General features: G+C 39.0%; 1 protein-coding gene across 7 annotated transcripts in view; it reads right to left on the bottom strand.

The window, feature by feature from the left end:
• Window positions 1-26,464, bottom strand: part of cpx (complexin) — a 1,092,625-nt gene that overhangs the window by 562,244 nt on the left and 503,917 nt on the right. For 5 of the 7 annotated variants that reach the window (XM_065227124.1, XM_065227129.1, XM_065227122.1 and 2 more), the window contains exon 2: window positions 25,943-26,179. In XM_065227124.1, coding sequence (XP_065083196.1) covers window positions 25,943-25,997 — 55 coding nt within the window. In that variant the 5' untranslated portion in view covers window positions 25,998-26,179. Of the gene's footprint in view, window positions 1-25,942; window positions 26,195-26,464 lie in introns of all 7 variants that reach the window. The other 2 variants (XM_065227123.1, XM_065227126.1) reach the window with 2 other exon arrangements.

The following is a 26,464-nucleotide window of genomic DNA, read 5'->3' as shown; positions in this document are numbered from 1 at the left end:
AGCCAACGTAACAAATATTATAACAAAAGAATACTCCATGGATATCACAAAAATAACTGATTTAGTTATCATTGAAAACATCTTGATAACAAATCCTATGATCCATGCGATTTTTTTCAACAAATTTCAAATTATTTTATCCATTTAGTATAACAGCCTTACGCTGATAAATGAAATTTGATTGGCAGTGTTTTTATTTCTTACCATGCGGATAATATAGGGAATTTTGAACTAACCTTGCATCATTTCTTTCATGATAAGAACTGATAACAAAATTGATCAAGGTTGATAACTAAATTACTTATGTGATAACAACTGAAATCAAAATGATATCTTGAATAACAAAACTTGTTTTCAGGATGATATCAGGTAGTTATTTTACTTTGCTCGGGATGTTTTACTGTCACCAGTTGTTGTTTACAATTCTGCATTGCTGTATAATACTCTTCCGGTTGATGTTACTCAACTTAAATTTGACGTGCTTCAACTTAATGATCATACCTTTTGCCACACATATGCTTAAGTGGTCCAGTAGGTATGATTGATGCCTGTGAATCAACGACTGCCGGATCGGATCCCGAAATGAAAAGGTAATTTGTAGACTTATAATAACAATATAAATATGTAAATCCAGTAAGTAAGCAGCTTGTTGCAATCCCATAAAAATATATAATATATGAAGCGGTCTTCCATTATTTATTTATTTTCTTAACAAAACTAGAAGGCTAAACAAGGGTTGGAAAAGTCTGATATTTAATGCCTTAAAAAGCTTATAATTTAAATAACTGATAAGCTTTTGGCTGAATAAAATCGCCAGATTTAGATGTTTAAAAGCTAAACAAAGGTTAACGTGGTCTATGTACAACAATTATTCAAACTAAAGCTGAATACAAATCGATTGGACAACACTTAAAGCATCAAATTGTTACCTGGGTGGGGCTCTCACGCAGAAGGACTGGATTTAATTCTTCAAACAGCTCCAATAATACTACTTGTGCTAATAAATCAATACACGTTCAAACCTGCCTTGAGAATCAACTTTCATAAAGACCTGACTTAAGAATTATAACTTTCTTAAAAGTGCGAACTATATAAAATTGGTGTAGAGGACAAAAACCCTTTTGAATTTATTTTCTAAAAGTTCCGCTCCAGTTCCGCTCCAGTTCCGCCAGAAGCTGCTAAGAATGCTCTTCAATTATGGTACCGGAACTTTCTAGTTTTTATGACTACTTAAAAACGAGGCTGCTAAGAAGTCTATAGAACACCTTCAACCAAGCTGCTTAAGCCACAAATAGCCTTTTATCAGAACTTTTGGCTACTTGGGAAGCCAAGGAGCGGATTTTTTGATCTCACGCTATTCATTAGCTTTTTTTTTTCCTCTGTTCGGGACATAAAACCACTGCGACCAGTAATTTGATCTATTGTAGTATATCCCGTGTCCTTAGTTTAGTGCATGTCGTATTACTCCATCACTATTGAGAAATGATGAAGTATTCGGTTTTGATACAGTTGTCATTCTTGCCTTTATCGCAAGGAATCGATTCTAATTGAAAGGTCCCGCTATTTATACCCTTCGGAGTGTTGAAACACCCTCCAAAGGCGCGCCCCTTTGTCAGTCAAAATTGGATTCCTTAGCAAAAAAAACAAGACATGACACCGATAATGACCATGCATCAGAACCCTAGTCTTAACCACTTCAAACTAGGAAACAACGAATAGAAGATTAGGAATCACATAGGTGAAGACTAACTAACTCATTTTTTCCTTGTTTCAAGATCATCCTCGGTCCACGCAACCCGAGGACTTATCACTATCAACAAGGCATAAAAAGTAACAAAGACAAGATGAAGTAGTCAAGACTAGGAATCGGTGGTAGATCTTACATCCCGTAACGTACCACGAAAAGGTGATCTACCCACGTTACGGGGCTATTCATTAGCTTCAGCACAGATGTCTTTCCAACCCTTTTTTCGATACTTTTTCCTAGTCTTTCGCAAACTTTGTAACGGAATCCGCTGCCTTTACATGTTTTCGCAAATATTCTTTGGTCAGGACCACCGAATCCAAACACATAAAGCAACCAACGAAACAGACAAAACGGTTGCTACGACTCCCATGACAAACTCGCTCTGTAACATAGCTCGATCCGAGTGGTAGAAAGATAATGATATATTGCTTGCCTGCTTTGTTGCAATATACACGGATGAGGACATAGCTTGATCTGAATCGAGAAAAGACATAACAAAAATATTCCTTCCTAACTTCCGAGCCCTCGGCTTGTTTTTCACTCCGCTTTGGCTTCTTTTGCTTCTTATATGTCTTTAGACTAGCAATGGGCGATCTTGGATCGAAACACAAAAGATCGATTTTTTTGGTTCGATTAATCGATTTTTTGAATCGATGTCAAAAACGACAAAAATCGACAGGATCGATCCTTTTCATTCGATTTTTGTTTCGAACAAACAAAAAAAAAACTTCAGTGCATTTGCATTTTCAATTTCATTTTGACCTTACCTGGAGTCTTCACTTCACGTTCGGGCAGTTAAAATTGAGTCTGAGCAGATCTATAGTAACGGAAGAGTATACGATTTCAGGTTCATTAGTCCTCTGCTATGTCAGAACAGGATCACCATGGGGGCATATCGGCAGAATTACAAAATTTCTTGCATCAGCCTGTTTCCCCACGTTCTGTCGATCCTTTTCGAGCATGAGAGGAAATCCGTAGTGTATATCGTCATCCCAAGTAACAATTCAGCAGCTAGTTGGCATCCACTCTGTTTTATGATGGTTTTATAAAGGAAATGAACAATCCATTTAGTTTAAATACAGCTATTCAAAGTGTAAAACATTCCTGGTTTATAATTCAGCTTATTGCTGTTTTAAAAACCTTTAATAGTCTGTCGAGAAAGTCAAAATCTTTCATGTTTTAAAAACAAATTTAAAGCAGCTCTCAATCCCTCCATAAAACTGTTCTGTAAATCAATCATAAACTTCATTAGCAATTGTTTATTAATGCCTCGATAAAATACTCTATAAAGTTGTTCTATCATTATAAAAGCAACCATAAAACCATTCGATTTTAAATGAGAGCAAAACGCATATATTGTTGATGTTTAGACTTGTTAAAGTGTACCATAAAATCCCCAATTACTCTCTTTCCAAACTCAACTTAAAAGTTTGATTCTCAAAGTGAATAAAAGCAAAATTTATGACAAGGAAATCTCGAAGAGTAGATGAAGTAGGATGAAAAATTCAAGCGATGTTAACTACCCAAGGGAAGCCAATTTCAGCAATGGCTGAGCTGCTGGCGTTTGCATCACATTCTGACCGGGGTTGATTCTTTATGAAATAGTCTAAAAACAGACCAGCATTCTCCCGATCGGACGAAAAGAATAATTTGCATTTTTACTTACAGCAAACCACTGAAACTGTCAGTAAGTGAAGATTGGCTGGTTTCCGATTCATAGCAGTAATTTTATTCAGCGAAAGGTTCGAAATTTTATTCAAGCGTACTTAATTTAAACTGCATCGTTTGATGGTGCAATTCAGGAACCATCCGGAAGAAGGGGATCGTTTAAGGGAACGGTTGAGCTTCCAGCTGTTCCATTATATATGCGAAATATTGCGAAATGCTGCAAAACAGTTCCGCACACTTCCTTAGTAACTGCTTCCAATCCAGCGGGAGAAAATCGTAAACCTGTTGTGATCGAACAAGGCAACTATCGAAAGATAAACAAACATTGACGTTTAACTTTTTGCAGGTAACTTTGCCTCCATAAATGCTGCCATAAATCTGAACGGGTTAGAATCAAGCAAAATGGCTTTATATAAATACAATTCAGTCAGGAAGTTTTCTTCATAAAAGCCATTTCAAAACCTTATGAATTTGTTAGGGATTTCATTAAAGCAAAACAACTTTTTGACAAATGGCCCATGAAAACCAAATTTTATGCCACCGCCATATTACAATTATTTTGTTTGATTTTTACAATCTTCGTTTTCAATGTGTATTTCCTTGGACATAACTTTATTTTGGTTAAATTAGCAATGAGCAGATATTTGAAATACGATAATAATAAAAAAAATATTTTGGCTGAGCTTAATGATTAATCTGAAGAATAACTAATTTCTTTCTCAATTAAAAATAATAATTAAAATCGACGTTTTCCGAGGGCGGACTTATTTTTTTCGATGTTTTCAAGTACATTTCACATAAGATTTAATATGGCACCTACTACTACGCCACTTTAGGAGAACAATTTTAATAATGTTGAAAATTGAATAGGATTTTTATATGATCAGATTACTATTTTGTTAAGATCGGATGGTATTTATTAATCCTTTTCTATCTTTAATGATGATTTTTCTCGTAGTGCAAGTGGCTAGCGAAAATGACTTTAAAAGGGTTTTTATTGTTGCCAAATAGTTTTAATTGTAGCTTAAATACGGGATTCAAATGGTTCTCAATACGTTCGCCATACAACCTTTTGGCAGTAAATCAATCTTGAAGAGCTACGAAAATATACTCTTCGGAACCTTCTCCAGGATGGGCCAACTAGACAGATTCTAGTCTTAATGAGGTTTTCGTGGATGCATCAATGGCAAAGTAGCCTTGACCAGGGTTTTATGAATGTTGTTTTATAGAAGTTTTGTATTACTTCATAAAACTTAAAATGTTACTTGGGATGTATACCCCATGGCTCGAGACTATTTATCAAGAATCGTAACAACTGAAACAGCAATGGAACCCACTCAAAATCGAAATCGGCTCTTGGGATCCCTTTCGAATGAGTTTTGGGATATCTGAATTAAGGACTTTCCGTACTTACCTGCTTTTGAACTCAGACCATCTGTTCGATAGCTGTACTGGTTCCCTTCAGATTACCCTCGAAAATCGCCAAACGCAGTAAAATCCGTGGGGTTGGTTGGGGTGGGATGATTAGTAACCAATCTTTATTGTGGAATAATTTGCCACCGTTTTCGCCGGTTTCTTCGTAGTACAAAAATACCAGTGTAAAGATTCAACACTTTACACTTAGGCTATTTATTCTACTAAATCAACTAACAAGTACTACAAATATAACTATGGATCAAAAAACGCACGCGACGCGACTGCTGCCCGGATTGCAAGCTAACTCCAACTCTCTCTTTTGGCAGTTTTGTGTGTCGCAAAAGGTCCAAAAAACTATTGTCTAATCATTAGATTATTCGCAGGTGAATTCCTGTTGTTTTTGGTAACCGATTGGTAACCGTACTTCGAGGGGATGCTCGATGCCACTTATCTGCAACTGCAACACCATCTAATCGTTTTGTTTCATATGTTAATCTTTAGTTTTTTTTAAATCGTTCATTTAATACCAATAAAACGAATATTATAACCTGTAAAATCACTTACCTAATCAAGTATCCTGAGCAAAATCTTCCACATGTGAAATGAAATCAAAATAGTCATTTACTGTATTCTCACGTTGACCATCCGGTAACAATTCGATCCACGGTACACGGTAAAAACCGTAAAGCATGTAGATGGTAGCATCATGGTTTGGGGCTATTTTTCTTGGTGTGGAGTAGGTCCCATTTTTCGTATTAATTCCATCATGTCCAGATTTGAATACAAAGAAATCATGGAGAACGTTGCTCCCTTATGCAGATTCAGGTATGCTATACCAAAGAAAACTTGTCAATGCTTGGTTGAGTCAAGGCCAAGAAGATTGAACAAGGTTCTACTTAACAATGGAGGGCACAGCGGCTACTAAGCGTCATTGGTCTAATAATACTTATGCGATTATTTTCAAGCTTTCTATACTATAGTTTTATGCAACACACCAGGCAATGACCAGGCATATTGAACATTTGATTTTAATGAGTGAGTTATTGAATGTTTACCTTTGAGTTTTCTCGTACAATTACTTTATTTTTATTACATTATCAAATGCTTAACTTTAAAGTCGAATATAATGAAGTTGAATGAACATAACCTAAAATTTTGCATTTATTTTGCCAGCACCTATTACCTTTTTTAATGATCAGCAGTGATGTATGTTACACTCACAACAATTTACTGCGTACGTACAACACAATTTATTTCTTGATAATATCAATCATCACACTAAATGACTATTAAAGGTGGAATGTCATAACAAGATAACTTATGTAACGTAATATCAACTCCAGACTGAACTTGGCTTAATTTGCACCAACTTTCCTATGATCCGTTATATTTGAAACATTGCTGTGCCATTTTGAAAAATTAATCGATTCACTAAGATCGATTCTTGCCTCAAGATCGCCCAATACTACTTACTCTTCGAGGATCCCACTTTTTTAGCCACGTCTCGAACCGAAGCACTTTTCTTGCGAGTGAAAGCTTGCACGATTTTCCGGTCCAGATTTCGGTCAACAGGGTTCGGTTTACTTCCAGATTTTTGCTTGTCCTGGAAAGTTGCTTTTTCACCATACTTCCCAATCGCATTTCGAACGGCTCCGATGCTTACACCTTCCAATTTCACTAATTCACTCAGAGAAATATTGGGGATAGTACACCATTTGAGAAATGCTTCGCATTGTCTGTTGGTCGAAATGTAAACAATGATTCAGCGCAGTGATGGAATTCTCACCAAAATATCATTTTCGCTTGCGATACGTTTTCTCTTGGGAACTTTCCCTCACTAGTTTCACACTCCAATATTTCCTGAGCGAACTTTCTGGGATGAGAGAATGAGATATCGCGAACTTTTTTAACTCGAATCACCAACGTGAGGATACGAAAAATATCAGATCATTTCTCGATGAACATTTCAAATGGTCCTATCTGCCTTGATCGATTCTCTTCATCGACTTTCTTTTTTCATAATCACTGCTATGCAAACAGATTTCGCGCTAATTCTACCACATAGTTTGATAAAGGAGGTTCTTATCTAGCGTCCAAAACGTCAAATATAACAGGGAAAGGTTTTGCAGCTGAGTTATTAACGAAAGAGAGAGTCGATGAAGAGAATCGATCAAAGTAGATAGGACCATTTGAAATGTTCATCGAGATTTTTTCTCTCTATCTCTTTACACCAAATTCGTTCTTGAAAATTGCACTGCACATTTCACAAAGAAAGATTATAGACAGAAAGCTATCCCGAGTAAATCAATACAATCTCTTAAGACTGATAAGTCTGGTACCTGGCTGTCTACTGGCGCCTGTTGTTTAAAGTAGCCGTTATCAGGATGATGTGAACAGTTTTGTGCAACTGATTGATTGGTGCATTGGTTTCTGGCAAAAAAAAATGAATGAATCAGCACAAGTGTCAACGCGACATTAACGAGGAACGGGGAGGGTAGTGTAAGATTTTGTGACTAGCAATTTTTATATTAAAACCGTTCCTTAGGATAGGGGGTTGCGGAAGGAGGAGCGCCTAATGTATCCTCATTTTCACGAAATACAGTTAATGAATGGCTCCTCTCATCACTAGTGTTCGTAATATCGTTCCTGTAAGCTCTTATGCAATAATTATATGCAGGGGGATGGTTGGGAATATAGGTGGTGGTGAACTTTTTCACTGTGCCAGTGCTGTAAATTTTCATATCATTCGATTGAAGATGAACCACTACAACCATTCAATCAATTCTGTGTAAACGAATTCTCACATGACCATAATTTGAAGAGCCCCTTTCTAATTCGAAGCTCATTGTCACTGTCAATTGAGTCACTCAGTATCATTTGATATACGACAGTGGAGTATGGAAGAAATCCAGGAAAATGGTCCCGAACAGACAAGTCGACCCGAAGTCGAATCAATGTAAGGCTAATTTAAGGTCGATGTCGACCCAATGTCGTGTTAATGTCGGGTCAATTTTGGGTTTATGTCGGGTCAATGTCGGTTCAACATCGGGTTGGGGTTTGATAGAAGGCAGGTTGGTGTCGGCTTGGCTTAGCTTTTTCGCCGGAATGTCGACCAGAGCTCCGTTTGTGTGTAGGTTACACTCAATCGAATGATATATAGCGTTTCTCAAATGAGAATGATCCATGCCTTCGTCAAATGACTAAGCAACTGATATCACCCATTCGGAGGAGGTCCCCTTTGATAGCGAATAGCTACTTTTCTCATTTTCATCAAAAATGTTTAAATGATTTTGAGAATTTACAGCACTGCTGTCCTCTCCCATGACTGGGAATCCTGTAAAACAATGTAAAACTAGAAAGGGTCTAGACCCTCCCTATGTAAAACCATAAGGTATGCGGGACTGCTGCACTGCTGAACTTCAAAACGCTTTATTTGCTGACCAAGGATCTGACAAAAACATCTTTTTAGTGTGCAATTTAGGATGATAAAAAATTTAAACAGGTTATTCAATGTCCATTAAAACTGTAAAAAATATAGGCAGAAAAAAAAAGAAAACAAAAAATTATTACCAGTTGGCTGGAAATGAACACAAAATTAATCAAAGTACCATGTACCTTGAGCTTTTGATATAGTGACAGATTGAGAACGATCTAAATTTTCCATCCACAAGTATTGCAAGACTTGAAATTAACAGACAATCTCAAAATACTTTCAACTTGCGAAGTGATAGATTCCCAAGTGAATACACCTGCTGAATAAAAATTATCAATTTTTATCAAAAATTAAATAACTATTTTTTTAGAATCGATGTTTAATAGATTTTTTTTGCAGTTTGAGATCCATGAAAAAAGGTACAGTAGCTTTATGGCACCAGTGACCAGCAAATTTAATATTTTCATTCAAGGTTGTGTGGAAATTCAAGCTACCGGGCGAGCTACTGGGTTACATTGCTGTCCTCTACCTAATGCAGTCGAGTGATCAAATCAGAAAGTTAGCAGATTAGAAATCAATTAATAACTAATTTCCTCAACGTTAAATTAAAAAGTGGTCTTTAGAAAAAAAATGTAGCTGCGAAAATTTCCTATGAGTACACAAGGCAAATTTATTGGTAGATCATTATGGCGAAATTTAAAGACGAGGTGAACAAAATAATCACTTTTCCCATAGTAATACCTTTATAAATTTTAGATGGCCATTGCAGAATGAGATCACAACCCAATAAGCTCAAATTTTGGGAGAATTATCTGGACCTGATTAAAAATCGATTGAAATTAGTGAAGCAAAGCCGATATTTTGAACCACCCTAATAAGCATGTTCTCAATGCAGTAAGACTAATCAACAGAATGCTTGCTAGCTAACACTAAACATTTCTAAGCGTCAATCTCAGTGGTCTAACTGTACTTCGCACTAATAGCATAGTTCTTCTTGTCGAAGAGTACAGCCACAAATGATGATTTGGTCAGCAAAGATTAGACTCTTGGTGAATAGTTACAAGTATATACTATTAGCTGGTTGCATTGAGAACTAAAACTATAAATAAATCCGGAAAACTTTGAGATTAGGGCGTAATTTCTTTTGTAAACACACACTTAATTCGCCGATTTCTCGTGAATTAAAGTTCAATCTAAAAAACTAACAACACAGACAGGTAGATAAATGATTCATTTGGTATAGTATAGTTCGCTAGATTGTGCTTTGATTCGTGAGAAATCGTTGAATGACGTGTTTATTTACAAAAGCAATTACGCCCAAATCTCAAAGTTCTCTGGAAATGGTATTTAATGTGAAGGATGGGAAAATATCGGAGAACGAGAAGAAAACAAACAGACACTTTCGCGTGATCATCGCCTACCTTTACTCGCTGGAAAAAAAAGAACAAAGCTGAGGGGATATTTGGTTGGTTCGAATCACGAGTACGTGTGAAATGATGTGAGATGGAGAGACGAAAGATCTTTCGCGATACGAAATGAAAATTTCTCTCGCTCTACGCTTTCATGAACTTTTTATCATCTCTCATTCGCGAACTTTTTGTGAGAAGTTCCTTTGGGATTTATCTCTGCAATGAGCTGTGATAGAATTTTTTTTGAAAATGATTTTTCCAACACTGATTCAGCGTGATAACCAGCTGTTTAAACATCATCTGAATCAAGCTGGGGTGTTCAAAAGTCGTGCTTAGACATTCTGGGACACCCTATATGTTTGCTTTAGAACACTACATTCGACTACCACAAATAATAAAAAAGTTTGTATTTTCAATTCAAATAAAAAGTAAAATTTAAATAAAAAATAAAAATAAAAAAAAAATAAAAAGATTGGCCAAACCATATGAAGAAACTTTCCCGAAGACACTATGTGTCTAAAAGTGATGATTTGGGCGCAAATACTTTTGTCTTCCTAAATATGGCTTTGAGACCATAATACCAGTAGAAATTTAACATCGTGTAAGCACATATGTCTCTCTCCCATACAACCGCTTGGAAGTTTGCCTTTACCGTTGATGCTATCGATCAGAAGGCATATGTTGAATTACGGTGGCTGTTCAATGCATAAGCGGAGTATAATTAGTCCTTTTTTGAAAATTTCCGTGACGGATTGAAAAGATTAGACTTGCGATATCAGTGAGCTGATGAGCTGAGGTCCCTTAAATATGAACCGCAGGTCATCAGCTCACTTTAGTGAACCGGGTTTTTAGAATAGCTCAGGAGCGGATCGCCCATCTCTAGTGAACACTGCGTTTGACGATATGTTTTTTTTTCCTCTGATCGGGGCATAACACTACTGCGACCAGTAATTTGATCTATTGTAGTATATCCCGTGTCTTTAGTTTAGTGCATGTCGTATTACTCCATCACTATTGAGAAATGATGAAGTATTTGGATTTGATACAGTTGTCATTCTTGCCTTCATCGCAAGGAATCGATTCTAATTGAAAGGTTTTGCTATTTATACCCTTCGGATTTGGAACACACTCCAAAGGCGCGCCCCTTTGTCAGTCAAAATTTGATTCCTTAACAACAAAAATAAGCTATGACACCGATAATTACCATGCATCAGAACCCTAGTCTTAACCTCTTCACCACAGGGAACAACGATCAAAAGATTAGGAATCACATATGTGAAGACTAACTAACTCAATTTTTCCTTGTTTCAATATCATCCTCGGTCCAGGCAACCCGAGGACTTATCACTATCAACAAGGCATGCAAAGTAACAAGGACTAAGATTTGTTCCTTTGATTACTGAAAAATCCTGTTCCCCTAGTTTAAAGAATTCAGGACTAGGAATCGGTGGTAGATCTTACATCCCGTAACGTACCTTGAAAAGGTGATCTACCCACGTTACGGGGCACGATATGTTACTCATTCACAGTTCTAAAGGGATTAAATGCTTTATCTCAATAGGTGTCTAGTTAAACACAGTTCATTGGATTTTTTTAAATCTTTATTATGAAGATTTTTAGTTCATCTCCTTAATTTTATTTTATTCATCATTGGAGATTTTTCCTTCTTTTAAACATGAGCGGGTCATTCGAGGCAGCAAGAATTTTTAACATGTTGGATTAAACATGTTTCAACAAAATGTTGGCTTAGTTTTGCTGCTATCGGAAAAACTACAGAAATTAAATTAGAAAAATTATTAAAATTTCAGCCTAATGACCCACTCGGCCTATTTACCCATTCGGCCTAATGGCATTCGTTTTAGAGGAATTTGGCCTAATGGCCCATCATCATGCCGATATGGCCTTCTGCAGTAGCTCACAGCCACTAAAGTAGTATATTCGCTGACCTAACTTCCACAGAAACTCGTTCAATTCCCTCTTCTCTACGCCCAACAAACCACATTTGGTCTGAAGATCGTGTAGCTTTGCCATAACCCACACGTCCAAACTCCCATCCAAAATCCGTGCTGCTTTGGATGCTTTTCACACTAAAATTTAACTTTTTTTTATCTTATGCCTTCTGGCTGTAATCTGAGCCCACCGAACCGAATCGAACATCAGACACCACCAAAAGTTTTTCATAATTTGAACCTTTTTCCTACGACTTAGAAACGAGGCCATCCTCGGGAAAACTTCCATCGGACGTCACGTAATATATATTCAGAAATTATTATTTGTTAACGTGATGTCATGCCATTTTCATTCCGGCTTGATGGGTTGGATGGGGTGCCACCTCGATATAATTAAATTCCACATTCAACCGAGCACCGCGTGTCCGTGAACCCTCTCACTTTGGCAGGCATTTTTTTTTCCTCCTGTAGGTTAAATTCTATGTAGTGTCGATGGACGCAATCTCGGGTTGAAAAAGTTGAATCGAATGTTTTCAATTGGGAAAAAAAACATTGATCCGGAAAGCCTGACTGGCCTGTATTGGTTTCCACATGATTGCAACTGCCCCTTGTTTGGTCCCGAACTTTCACACTGCCGAAACCCCATGACCATGCATTTTACAGCGAAAATTGTTCACTGGTATAAATGTAAATCTAATTTGATTTTGCCACCAGAGCCACCAGAATTGGTCAACCCAGTTGGTAAGAGCTAAAGTTTCCCCAAACAAACTTCAACTCCAACAATATCACAGAATAATTATGAAATTTCCAGATCCAATCAGTAAAACTACCAGCATCAAACCGGACAAGCATGTGGGCTAACTTTTCCGGCCATGTCATTTAGGACCCCATTGAAATCCCATCTCACTTGGCAGCAGCTCCTGTTTCCATCTCGTACAAAGCAAAAAAAATGAAACTCATCAGCACCGTCCAGCCTCCATCGTTGCCACCCTCAACGGCTCTCTATCTTCTGCGATGATGGGTTCTCCATTTATCCATAAAGTGACTTCATTTTTCCCGTCACCAATTCACCAAACTATGCATCCATGGCTGTGAATACATACATGGAAAGCGAGACCCGTTACGAGCAGTCGCTTGCTTGGCGGCAAAGAATGCTCTTCAGTTTGCTTTTATTCTCTATTAATATTGAATTATTGTTGTAAAAAGCGTCGTCCCACATACCCGAGTGTGGAACAAAAAGACTATCTACTCCCGCAACCACCACTTTCGCTCCTCTTTTTCCCTACTAGTGAAAACTGAGAATGCCATCCACATGTCTGTTCTTCCCCACCCACTCCGGGAACCATGGGAGCCCATCATCATCATCATCATCGCCATCGAGTAAAAAGTAAAGCATGACTGCGAATGGCAATCGATCATAAGTTCCACTTACTCGTCCGTCATACATAGAGATGGATATATGCGAATGCTAGCACTCATAAATTACATCATCGGGTGTGAAGCCGGCAGCAACGGCTGGCGGTGGGTTCTTCCAAGTGAGTTGAGCATCATTTTTCATTTCCAAGTACCCGTATCGACCGGTTTTTCCCAGCAGCACTACTAGGAAAGTGTGAACAAGACACATGGCAGCAGATCTTCTCATAGTGAAAATAGCGTAGCAGTTTTGCTCTATTCCGTTTGATGTATTAATGGGTGGGGGAATGTCTCCAACTTGGGATTCCCGAGAAGAACGTCATGAAGAATTTACTGAACCATGGGTTCTGTGAATTGCACAGGTGATGTTTATCAGCAGCTTTACGGAGAATAGGAGAAGTAGCAGTGACACCGGGATGGTCTCCGTATACGAGGAGCTTTCTGAAAGATTATCAGACTCTCAGATTTCCAAAAAATAGTCTTTTATCAAGCGTTGATATGTGCGTATCCTTCGCTTTTGACGTCTTTAATTTCTATACTGGGGGTCACATTAAGAAAAATCAAAATTCAGACATGTAACGAAAAATCCCAAATACGGACGTAACGATAGAGTGTAAATCGACCACACGACACATTGGGCATGCTCACTTGAGCGAGCTCAATGCACGGTTGACCGCTCACCATTTCACCAATGAAAGGAAGGGAGGAGAAAAGCAGCGATAATAAAAACGCTTGCCAAATCATTTCCGTCGTCCAGAACCCACTACAACATCCTATGTCCGGACACTCCCACCCGGTTGAGTTGATTCGGAGCTCATGCCACCATCGACGTCTTCATCAGTAACATTGGCGATAACATTTCTCAACCTGTCGCCTATCAGGAACTGAGCTCGGACCACTAACCGGTGGTGGCCGAAGTAGGTTCTGCGGCCAATAGGTTTCAAGTTTCCCGGCGAAATCACCATCGTGTCAACTGGCAGCAGTATCAGCGCTGTGTGGACACAGAAATCGACTACGACGTCCTACCGGAGTCATTCGAAGAAGTCGATCGGTGCATACCACCACGTACCAGCATCCAGACAGGTGAGTCATACTCTGCACCTTGGCAGCCCAACCCTTATCAGACTCCGTAACATCATTCGTAGGCAGTTCCAGCTTTGTGGGCTGCCCCACTTGAAGACCAATGTCATTAGACTAACCAAAATTATTCAAGTCAGGATGGTGAAACTCAGAAATAACGATTTTGCCAACAGAATTCGCTCTCTCCCAGATTGTGCAAAGCCATTTTGGAAGATGACCAAAATTTTGAAAAATAAGTCGAAACCGATCCCTCCGTTTTCCTGTATTGACTCGAACCCATCCCTACTCATAATCCCAGATGAAAAGGCAAATGCTTTTGGCCAAAATTTTGTGATTTCACATAATCTTGGCCAAGCCATGGTGGGCCCCCATCAGCCTGCCGTACTGGAGGCAATGTCTATAGTCGCTGACACCCCCGTAGTAGTACATGACGATAGTAGAATATCGGCTGATGAGGTGATAGCAGCTGTTAGAACCACTAAAAACATGAAGGCAGCGGGTATGGATGGTGTAGTCAACCTGGAGTTGAAAAACTTAAGTATTGACTTCTTCAACCATCCTACCGTTATCTTCAACAACTGTTTGTAGCTTGGCTACTTCCCTGCATGCTGGAAGTTAGCCAAAGTGGCGAAACTATTCGAAAAGTTGATACTCAGCCGGTTGCTGGAGTTCTCCAACGAAAATAACATCTAACTCAAGGAGCAATTCGGCTTTAGAAAAGACCATTTGACATCCACCACAACTAGGTAGAGTAACTAACATCATCAGGCGGAACAAGTCCCTTTTAAAAAACAATCTGCTATGGCATTGCTGGACGCTTAGAAACCGTTGGACAATGTCTGGCATGATGGCCTAGTGGACAAACTGCATCGATACAACTTTCCGATCTACCCGAACAATGTCCCCTCTGATACGTTCAACGTTGATGCAGGGATCCCTCAGGGTAACCTGCTTGGGCCTATCCTATTCAACATTTTCACGTCAGACGTTCCTCCCCTGCCAGGTGGTGGTATCCTGTCAATGTTCGCAAATGACACCTCCATCATCTATAAGGGTCGAGTGATCCGTGCTCTGGCGAGTAAACTACAATCAGGCCTGGATGTTCTGTCCGACTATTTCAAGAGCTGGAAGATTTGTATCAATGCAGCTAAAACACAAACCATTTTGTTTCCACACTCGAATTCACCTCGGCTTGTTCCGCCTACTAACGTCAAGGTCCATCTTGATAGCACTCCCATTGAATGGTCGAGTGAAGTAGTCTGCCTTGGTCTCACCCTCGATAGCAAATTGCTATTCCGATCCCATGTGGACAAGACATCCACCAAGTGTAACATCTTGATCAGGTCGCTCTACCCTCTGATAAACAGGAAGTCCACCCTGTCCCTCAAAAACAAGCTTGCTGTCCACAAGCAAATTATTCTGCCGGCTATTGAGTATGCTAAGCCAATCTGGGAGAGTTGTGCTATATGCCACCACCTAAAGCTTCAGAGGATCCAAAACAAGATCTTCAGAATGATCCTTAACAGTCCACCGCGAACTCGTAATTCTGAGATTCACCACCTGCTCGGTCTTCAAACACTCGAGGAGCGAAAGACGTTCACGCTGGAAAGGTTCAAAGTTGCCTGTCTGCGATCAAACCACCGGATCATTCGTGATTTGGCAACCTAGTAAGTAGTTAGGTAGGTTCCTGCGCTCAAGTGGGTAGGGTATCAGATTTTTAAATTCAAACGAAAACAAGCCCTTAAAAGGGTATCCTGTGAATTAACTAGAACAAAGATGAAGATCCAAAGGCTAAACTATTGTTTCGTCCACTAGCAATCCTCCGTCAAGCTTCCGTTCGTGCCCCTAGGCACAGACCCTTTACTTTTTTTTGGGATCTCTTCAATTCAAACGTCAATTTAGGCTTGTTAGGTGTAGTTTGACACATACCTGGTTATTAATATCTGAATTGTGATTGTTCTGATTTCCGAGTAGATAGAATCTTTTTTACAAGAAAAGTTTAGAAATTATAGGACAATAGTGGAAACCTTCAAAAAGTTTCGTAAATTTCACCGAAGCCTAAAGAAATCCAGGGACTTCCGGAGAACTTCAGGGCTCTTTACTACAATTGCATTAATTTAAGGGCCGTTTCAAGAACATCATCAGGAGGATTGTAAAACTTCAAAGCAGTCCAATTGAGGCTTGTACTCGAAAAAATGCACCATTTTTATCCGTTTGTAACTTTTTTATCCGTGGGTAAAAATTGATGAAAATTTGGGTATAACTAGTTTGGAAAGAATTGTTTACATGTGCAAAATTTCATAACAATCGGTTCAGTGGTTATTGAGATGTCATCGAAACAAAAAGAAAATCTTCGGAGAATTTTGCGCGCCGTCATGGAAAATCCGACTGCGACCATGAGATGGATCGGTAGACAACTGGGAATTACCCAAACAACTGTGTCTCGGGTGGTAAAATCGTTTAAGGAGTCCCAGACGACCGAGCGGCGGGCTGGAAGTGGAAGAAAATCGAAGACAGCTAACCCTGTGAAGCCCCGGACGGTGTTGGATTATTTCAAGCGTAATCCGAACCTTTCGATTCGCGACGTGGCTCTGAAGGCAAAGTGTTCCGCCTGGTTCATTCAGCAAACCATTAAACGAGCTGAGAGTGGTTAACGAAACCGATGTGTGTGGCTATGGATGACGAAACCTACATCAAGGCAGACGCAAAGCAGACACTGGGGCTGGAGTTCTACGTTGGCAAATCACGGGTTGATGTTCCGGAAGACATAAGGAAGAAGAAAGTGGACAAGTTCGCCAAAAAATACTTGCTCTGGCAGGCCATATGCCAATGCGGTAAACTGAGTAAACCGTACATCACAATGGGTACCATCAACAGCGAAATTTACCGCACCGAGTGCCTCCAGAAGCGTCTGTTGCCCTTCCTGTGGTCCCACGGAGGCGAGACATTATTTTGGCCGGACCTGGCATCATGCCATTACGCGCGATCGACGTTGGATTGGTACAGAGACAATAACGTTGTCCTCCAAATTCACCAGAGATTCGTCCGGTGGAAATATTTTGGGCCGTAATGAAGGCCAAAGTTCGAAAATCGTCCAAGGTGTTTAAGAACGAGCTGGAGTTGAAGAAAGAATGGATGAAAGTGACCAAAAAGGTCGGCTCCACCATTGCACAAAATGTAATGAGGGGTCTTAAGGGAAAGGTGCTTTCAGCGATGGAAAGGAAATTGAATGAAGTAATTATGCCGAAACATAATCCATATGCATTAGTTCATTCCCTGAAAGTTTCAAGAAAATCCAACTTAAAATAAATTTTTGGCGAACAATTTTGTCTGGTGCATTTTTTTCGAGTACAGGCCTTAACTATAAGAACCTTGTATTGAAAGTAAATTCCGAAGTTTCATATACAGACTACTGGAATACTGGGGAGGTTCTGATAACTACTGTAATACTTCAGGATCTTCAGAGAAGTTTCGGAAAATGTATGGCGGTTTAGTTTATTTCACTGAAGATGGACGAACATTTAAGAAGTTCTGATAATTTCAGCGATATTTAGAGCAGTGATGGCATGATCATTAGCAAAGTGATTTTTCCGCTCTCATACGCTCTCAATATCACGCTTGATATTGGAGCAAAATATCATGCATGAAATTGATTTAACAAGCTCTTTGATACTGCGAGACTATCCAGAACGTGTAATGTTGAAGCTGAGAGTTGAATCGACGCAAAAATGATTCCGTTGCACCTCGTTTTGTTAAGAAGCTAAGGTATAATAATGACGTCCGTCTATCCAGCGGGACAAACTTAACGAATTTCAAAGTTGATACGTGTTTTGGAATGTACCAATAGCGTACCTTCAAGGATTTTGAACGTACCTCAAAGCTTCCCGAAAAACCCGTGTCCCGCTGAATAGACATACGATTTCAGCAATGACTAGGTCGATCGACCAGATTTGTACGGAAATGTGACGTACCAAATGCGTACTTTACGAATCTGTTATTCATTTTAAACGTTCCTTTTATTTTCACTTAAATGCTTATACTAAACTTTTTAAATAGATTTATATATGTATTCTGGGCACGGAATATAAAAAAAAAACATTATACTTAAGTGCATTCTAGCCAATTTGAGGACCAAAAACAGTTTTTGACGTAAAAAAAAGCCAAAATCGACTGCGTTACGATCAATGGTCAGGATTTGACCACTTATAACTCTGTCAATAGCAGATAGATATTAATTCTGAACAAGTCAATCGATTGGAATATCATCTACGAATCTGCTAAAATTAACATTTGATCAATTTTCAAAAGGTCACTATTGAAAATTGCACGAATGTGCAACTGTTGCTATAATATTGAAAATTATCACCGATTGACTGAGAAAAGCGCTTTCCCTAACACAGATCTCAAAATCGAATTCACTCCGGTCTCACCGCGTGTGGCGAGTGGTGGTTAGACTGATGCAAAATTTGACTTTTTCACTCCACAGTGCTTAAATGGTTTCAAATCGGGTCCTGATTAGCCTCCCAAAGTTACAACTCATTTGGTTACATGAAATTTACATGTAATTTACTATAGAAAATCTCAACTTTTTGTTCATTGCCTTCAAGTCTTTTTCCATTTTGAGTTGCGATAGCCATTCTTATAGAAAATTTTCTCAGCTACAACTTTGCAGAACATCGTTTCTTTGTAAAACGAGACAGGAAAAAGTTATTAATTATTTAAGAGATTGGTAAACTTATGACATGATCAAGCAGCTGCTCTGTAGGCAACACTGTATTTTGCAGTGTGACATAGTAGCCATGATTTTTGTGTCCTATTCAACGCCCCAGAAACACCAATGTTGCCTGCTGAGCAGTTGATTGAGCATGATCATAAGACATCAGCGCATTGAACCATTAATAACTTTCGATCCTTGCATTTATTCAAAATGTGGTCTTGAGCAAAGTTGTAGCTGGGAAAATTTCCTTCATGTACTATTTAAAATTTTTGAAGCAGACTAATATGGTGAATTATTAGATAGACATGAACAAAAATCTTGGTTTTACCATAGTAATTCCTATACAAACTTCAAATGGTTTGTGCCATCTCAGTTTCTCACCAAATGGGTTCAAATTTTGAGAGGTTAGTCAGGATCCAATTTGAAATTGTTTAAGTATTGTTAAGCAAAAATATCAAATTTTGCATCACTCTAGTGGTGGTGTCCAATGGTCATCATCAGCAGCAGCAGCAGTACAACATACAGCTCGCCAGCCTTATCTGAGTAAAACACCTTAATAGCTCAGCATAACATTACTCAACCATCACTACATAACCAGTGCGCAAAACAGTCAGGTTCAATGAGTCATTTGCATATGAATATGACTGCCATCTGTCTCATCATTCACTGCCTCGTGAGAGTCTGAATGACTGAGAGGTAAACGAGTCACTGAAAGCCGAGCACTCAGTCAGCACGTTTATTCTTCCGTGATGGTACCCAATACTTGCTTTGAATGACTGAGCGTACATTTTCTATGGAAAAATGCCTCCATTACCTACATGCTGTGTGAGCGAAGGCAAGCGGTATGAGTCACCTGTTCGTGCGGCCCAAGGCGAACCAGCCAATGGCTGAAAGCCTTGTAAATAAAGGAAATAAAAAAAAATAAAAAAAAAAAAAAAAAACCTGTTCGTGAGTGATTGAATGTTTTGGATGGCACTATCATTGACTCTTCCTTTACCGTTTGCTTTCACACTCAGCCTAAGCAGTCAATAATGTTACGCTCTGTACAAAACGGTCCTTTTCAGAACCACCATCAATTTGTTAAAGAGTATTTTATATTTATTTTATTAACTTAACCACCATCTTTGACATTTTAGCCAGACTGTTTAAAGTGACTTAATCCTATTCTTAAAAACTGGTCTACTTATATTAAAATCAAAAACATCACACGCATCATTGAACAGTCTGCAACATCTATCGAGAGGATTGTTATAACCGTAAGCAGTACGATGTCCGGGAGTCCACAGAAAGTAATAAGTTGCAGAGACGGCGAGCTGTAGTGTGGAAATTGATGTTCCCGAGCAAACAACTGCAGTCAATATGAGTACTACCTAATCATGTCAAGTATGAACATCCTCTGGAGAAAGACTCGGCGATTTGTTAGTGTTTGCAGTCCAATAAGCGCACATCCATGCTCGTACGGAGGTAAGCTATCTGGATTTGTCCATGGCAGACGTCGTAATGCAAACTTTATTAACTGTTTCTGGATTCTCTCGATGCGCAGTACATGAACAGCATGATATGGAGCCCAAATTTGTACTCCATATTCAAGAACACTGCGAACCATAGAGCAGTACAGCGCTTTCAGGGCGTACACGTCGTCGAATTGTGCAGTATTTCGGGGCAAAAATCCTAGCATGGAGTTGGACTTTGCAACTGTCATGGATATGTGCTCGTTAAACCGTAGTTTGCTGTCCAAGATGAGCCCATGATCCTTAATGGCATTAACCCTTTCCAGCGGCGATTGATTCATAGAGTAATCAAAAATGATCGGGTAAGGATAATCATTTTGCATTTGGCAGTATTGGCTTGCATTCAATTCATCTGACACCAGGATGACAATCGCTCTATATCAGCTTGTAGTGCGCAACAATCCACGATCGATTTGATCACACGGTACAGCTTAAGATCATCCGCATATAGCAACTTACAGGAACTTAGCATATCACACACGTCGTTAATAAACAGAACGAAAATGAGAGGTCCTAGGTGACTCCCTCGGATTTGGAATCACGTACCTTAACGAAAGCCTTCCTGGATGATAAGTATGATTTCAACCAACAAACGATCCACGGTGGAAGACCAAGGCGGTTTAGCTTCATAATGGCTAGGTCGTGAGGGATTTTGTCAAAAGCCTTAGAGAAGTCGATGTAAACGGAGTCCACTTGCTGATGCTTGTCGATGCTACCTAGAAGAGTGTTCGTGTAAGTCATCAAGTTACAGACTGTCGAGCGCTTTTTCATGAATCCATGCTTGAAACTCTGAGATTATGGGTTGAACAGCTGGATACAACTTTTCATGCAGAAGATTTTCGAGAACTTATACGGTCCGGGCCTGGACCTTTCGATGGATCGACTGAGCAAAGGGCTTTGAGAATAGCGTCTTGACTGAAGATGAGCTGCTGCAGGTGAATGTCGTATCTTGGTAGCTGATCAATGTATTGCTGCGGTAGAGGTGTTTGATCGGGTTCAAAAACACTTCGGAAAAAGTCAGCGAAAAGGTCAGCAGAATCGGTGTCGGTGGTGGAGTTTCTACTACCGTAGGTGACGTCCAAGGGAATACCAGCTGATCTTTTCCGCGAGTTGATAAAAGACCAAAACGACGATGGATTTTCCTTGGAACCCCTTTGAAGGTTACTCACGAAAGCGAGCTTCCTGCAAACTATTATACTCTGCTTCTACCAGCTGCACCGTATACTTGTTTACTGCGGTCCAGGAACAAAAGTAACGTTTTCGAGCTTTACGCAGACGGTTACACAGATTACGCAATTGCGGATTCCACCAAGGTTGTTGGAATTGCAAACAAGATTTTCGTGTCTTCACCGGGACAGTATCTTGGATAGACGTTGTCGTAGAATACGGAGACGGCGGCATCAATGGTGGGTTGGTCAGGTATTTGTACCCAATCCAAGGCCAAATTATATTCACTGTGGGCTGCTGGGTGAGCGGATGATCTCTCGAATGGGAGTCAACTTTTAGAACCAACGGCTTGTGGTGACAATTAACTTTCATAAATGCAAAGGGTGGTTCAAACAGCTCGATGCAATCGGAGTCACTGACGAGAACCAAGTCAAGAAGCTTACCATTCCTGTTCACCAGATCGTTGATTTGTTTCAATCCAGCAGACAGTATGGACTCCACTACAGCGAGTTTCTGTTCTGATGAAGCATTGAGATTTTCTGGGCACTTCTCGCGTTAACTTTCAAATAGACCAATCTACATTGATAGATTCTCTTCATTGAATATTTCTTTCGGTAATAACTCGGCTCCAAAAACTTGTTCAGTTGTTCTTATCGTCTAATTCGCTTAATAATAGTTTCGGTTAATAGACTATGTACAAAAATTGGCCCGAAATATGAATGAAGCCAAGCTATCAACGAAAAAGAGGGTCGATGAACAGAATCGATCAATGTAGAGTGGTATTTTTTTTAAAAGTGACGCGACGCTTGTTAAGATCATCAATCGGATGTCAGTTCCCATAAGTTTGAATTTGACATACTATGTATGTTTAAGGCAACATTGGGGGCGCAATTTCAAAAATCAAAGTTGTCTGATTTTGGTCCAGAGATGATGGATTTTAATTCTGTAAAAATCAAGACTTTATCGTTTTTCAAAATGTCAATTGAAAATTGCACGAGTGTGCTACTGTTGCTACGATAATTATCACAGATTGCCTGCAAAAAGCACTTTCCCTAACACAGATTTCAAAATTGAATTCCATCCGGACGGTACCTATCTTTATGCCTATTAGTGCAAATTTTTAGCCCCTCCTATTAAAAGAATTATGCCAAAAAAATAATCTTGCCGAATTCTCTTCAATTTGCATCAAAAAGCATAAACGTAGGGACCGTCCGGTATTGTCAGTTTTTGTCATTGATGTGTTTTCCCTTATATATATTTCATTTTCTCTAATGTATCATCAAAGAAATGGAATTTTTAAAATAATACTAATTTTTATTTAAATCACTGGTAAATTCTATCAGAGAGTGAATTCCAGTTAGGTACGTTGGTCATGGCCGATCAGAAAGCTATCAAGGCATTTCTCATGATGGAAGTTTTCCAAGCAGCACCGTGCGTCTCCATAATTATTCATGAAATTAACGGTTTTGTTCGAAATTAGTATATTTTCAAGGGATGCAAATAAAAAAACTGTTTTTGGTCCTCAAATCGGCTAGAATGTACTTAAGTATAATGTTTTGTATATGAAATCGTGTTAAAATTTTCCGAGGAATCCAATTCCGTGCCCAGAGTTCAAGTATAAACCGTTTTAAAAAGTTTAGTATAAGCATTTAAGTGAAACTAAAAGGTACGTTAAAAATTTATTACAAATTCGTAAAATACGCATTTGGTACGTCACATTTTCGTACAAATGTGGTCGATCGTCTTGATCATTGCAAAAATCCTATGTCTATCCAGCGGGACACGGGTTTTCCGGGAAGCTTTGAGGTACGTTTAAAATCCTTGAAGGTACGCTATGGTACGCTATGGTACGCTATTGGTACATTCCAAAACACGAATCAACTTTGAAATTCGTTAAGTTTGTTCCGCTGGATAGATTGACGTACAGTTTGGTGAGATTTGCAGCTAGTGAGTTTTGTTTGCTTGATATTCTGAGCTGCGATATCACAACTTGCAATATTAACCACAGTTCTCGAATCTTTCTTGAAGTTATAGGTACTTCCCTAAAGATCTATAAGCTTTCTCACAATTTTCCTCAACTTCTCTGCACTTTTGTCAACTTGTCTGGACTTCGTTTAGATTCTCTTAATCAGTGTTTGAAAAATAAAAAAATAAATCAAATCTCACCAAAGAACAAGATTACGCTTGATTTTGGAGCAAAATATTAACAAATTTTGCTCCAAAATCAAGCGTGATCTTGTTCTTTGGTGAGATTTGAATTTTTTTTTTTATTTTTCAAACACTGATTAAGAGAATCTAAACGAAGGCCAGACAAGTTGACAAAAGTGCAGAGAAGTTGAGGAAAATTGTGAGAAAGCTTATAGATCTTTAGGGCAGTGCCTATAACTTCAAGAAAGATTCGAGAACTTAACGAAATGCCAGGTTTTTGGTGTGGTTTAAAGACCTGTAAGGCTGAGTTGAGAATATTAGAGACCGTCAGAAATATATCAGGAATTTAACAGAAGATTTATAAGGCACTTTCAATAAATTCGGGGCGAGAGAATTGGGTTAACTTCGAAAAATATACTGATTTTCATACACCATCTGATTGAGCTTTGATTTCTGAGCAAAACGATATTTTTATCGATCCCGTAGATATTCATCTCGATTTTTAAATCAAGATTTAAATTTTTGATCGTTGACACTACATCTATTTGTTGACAGCTCGCTCCCATACAAATTTCCACCAAGGGGCGCTTAGATGGTGATTTTTGCTAATGTTATCGTACTTATTTAAAATAGTTCCAATATACCAAAAATGATGAAATTTTGGATTTCGGTTCTATTTTTAATGCAGATAACGAATATGTATTACCTCAATACTTATCATTACTCAATACCCCTAAACAACCCAATTGCGAGAACTTCAGGAAGCTCCAAGAGCATCAGGGAACATAAAAAAATCTTAGGGCAGTCCCGTACCATTTGATTCCAGAGAGTATCTGGAACTAAGCGGAACAGCTCAAGAATGAGGTAACCGTTGAAGAAAAGTTCCGTGAACCTCAGATTAATTTCAAAAACTTAAGAAAAACTGCAAGAATTCAGCAATGATCAGAGAACTTCAAGGCAGTTGCATTAGATTCAGACAACTGAAAAAAAAAAACTTTTAAGGAGTTCCGAGGCCTTCAGGGTATTTCTGACAGCTCCTAAGAAGTTAAACATTAGAGAAGTTTAAAGCATTTGGAGGAAGATCAGATAATGTAAAGACAGTAACTTTAATTTCAACCGTACCGTACGTACCGCAACTATAGGAGCGTTTGCCCTAATGATTTAGAATCAACGAGTGCGCCGTATATCTTTTCAAGTTTATATTTTTCCTCACCTTTAAGCTTTGATTAGAATTTCCGTTTTTCATTGAAATTGCTAAATAATCTCCCGCTGCTAGTTGAAACTCATTCCTGAACTCAATCAATTTGCCACGTGCCGTGTTTCTTACTCGATAGAAGCTCGCTCTTCCGCGCCGATCCAATATGAATCGTGCATAAATCATCTTTAATGACCGACCACGATCATAAATAATTCATTGATAATGCTCGCCATTTTTCGATTAATAGGAAATATTTCATCCCCACCCGCTCTTCCTAATTTCCTCCGCAGCTTCCATAGCTAAAGCCGGTGAAATTGCTGATAATTCTTCAAAAGAGCCGTAGAAAGAATTTCCCATTCTTACTCAAGCAATAAGCTGAAATGGAAATTCTTGTCCCACTCCGGCAGCAAACACCCTGGCTTCCTAGCTTTGGAATCATTTGCTTCATTACGCACCGTTTGGGCTTTGTGAAGAGGTGGCGAGATGGCGATAGAAAAACCCCGTTATCGAATCAGTAGACGTGAAAAAATGTCATTCTTCTCGTCGTTAAATTGACCCGGTCTGCGGGCAGTAGCCGTGACGAAAGGTACAACACCATTAATGGTAAGGCGCCACGGCCAGGACGAACCACAACGACGGTCGTCATCCTGTTATTTCGTTATCATTGTTGGCAATTTGAAAGACGATTTAAATTGTTGAGGATAATGAAGGCACCGGAATGTCGACTGATAAAGAGACGATCTCCGTTAGAAGTCACTGGCTTTGGTATACCGAGTCAGTCGATTCACTGGAAGAGTCATTTCGTTGGTGTTTTTGTTTTGCTGGAAGTTGGTGCTTGAAATTGAAGCAGGTTTTTGAAAAAAAAATGCAGCTCAACACTAAAAGCGAATTCGTTTATTACCTGGATTGGAACCAGTTCCAATGTTTCGCACCAGAAAGCGAATTTTTTGTCAGTGCGAACCTCAACCTGAGGTAGGTTTTAAAAACAAACAGATCCAATCTTAACACCCGATCCAACATTTTATGATATATTATACAAGGCTACTTCCTTAAAATATAATTGAGATTCAATAAAAAAAAACTCACCTTTGACAGCATTCAGCTGGCTACCAACCATCTGCTTAGCGATGAAAGCCGCCATCTTGGTTTAGTTGTTGTTGTTGTTGGTGGTGGTCGCTGCAGTAACTTAACTGTTAACACTGATGCTTCAAAAGAAACAATTCACAACACTACGTCACACGTTCGTTCGATTCGTTCTTTCCTGGTTGCTGGTTTGTTTATCTTTTCAACACGAGGCGCACACACTGAGAGTAAAACACGTTTCTGAAGGGAAGGGTGCTGAGGTTAAAATAAACTCTGACAGGTTTAGAGAAATAGAGAGATATAGATAGAAAGAGATGATAAACCGGAAGTGACGACACACAGCGGGGGGAAAGTTTCTAAAATTTGTGAACACAGCAGTTTCTGTTTTTCCTGGTCACTGAAAGTAGATCTAGCGTAACATGGGCAACAATATGTGAGAAAACGTCAACAATGGATGTGTGGGGATTATTCGGAGGAAGAGGATGGACAATAAATGAGGGAAAGCAAGTGAAAATATCGCAACAA

The sequence above is a fragment of the Ochlerotatus camptorhynchus genome, unplaced genomic scaffold (genome assembly GCF_037179485.1).
Source record: "Ochlerotatus camptorhynchus isolate MF236.1 unplaced genomic scaffold, CSIRO-AGI_Acam_v1.1 ptg000266l, whole genome shotgun sequence".
Lineage (NCBI taxonomy): Eukaryota > Metazoa > Arthropoda > Insecta > Diptera > Culicidae > Ochlerotatus > Ochlerotatus camptorhynchus.
This window is presented reverse-complemented; position numbering and strand designations above follow the sequence as displayed.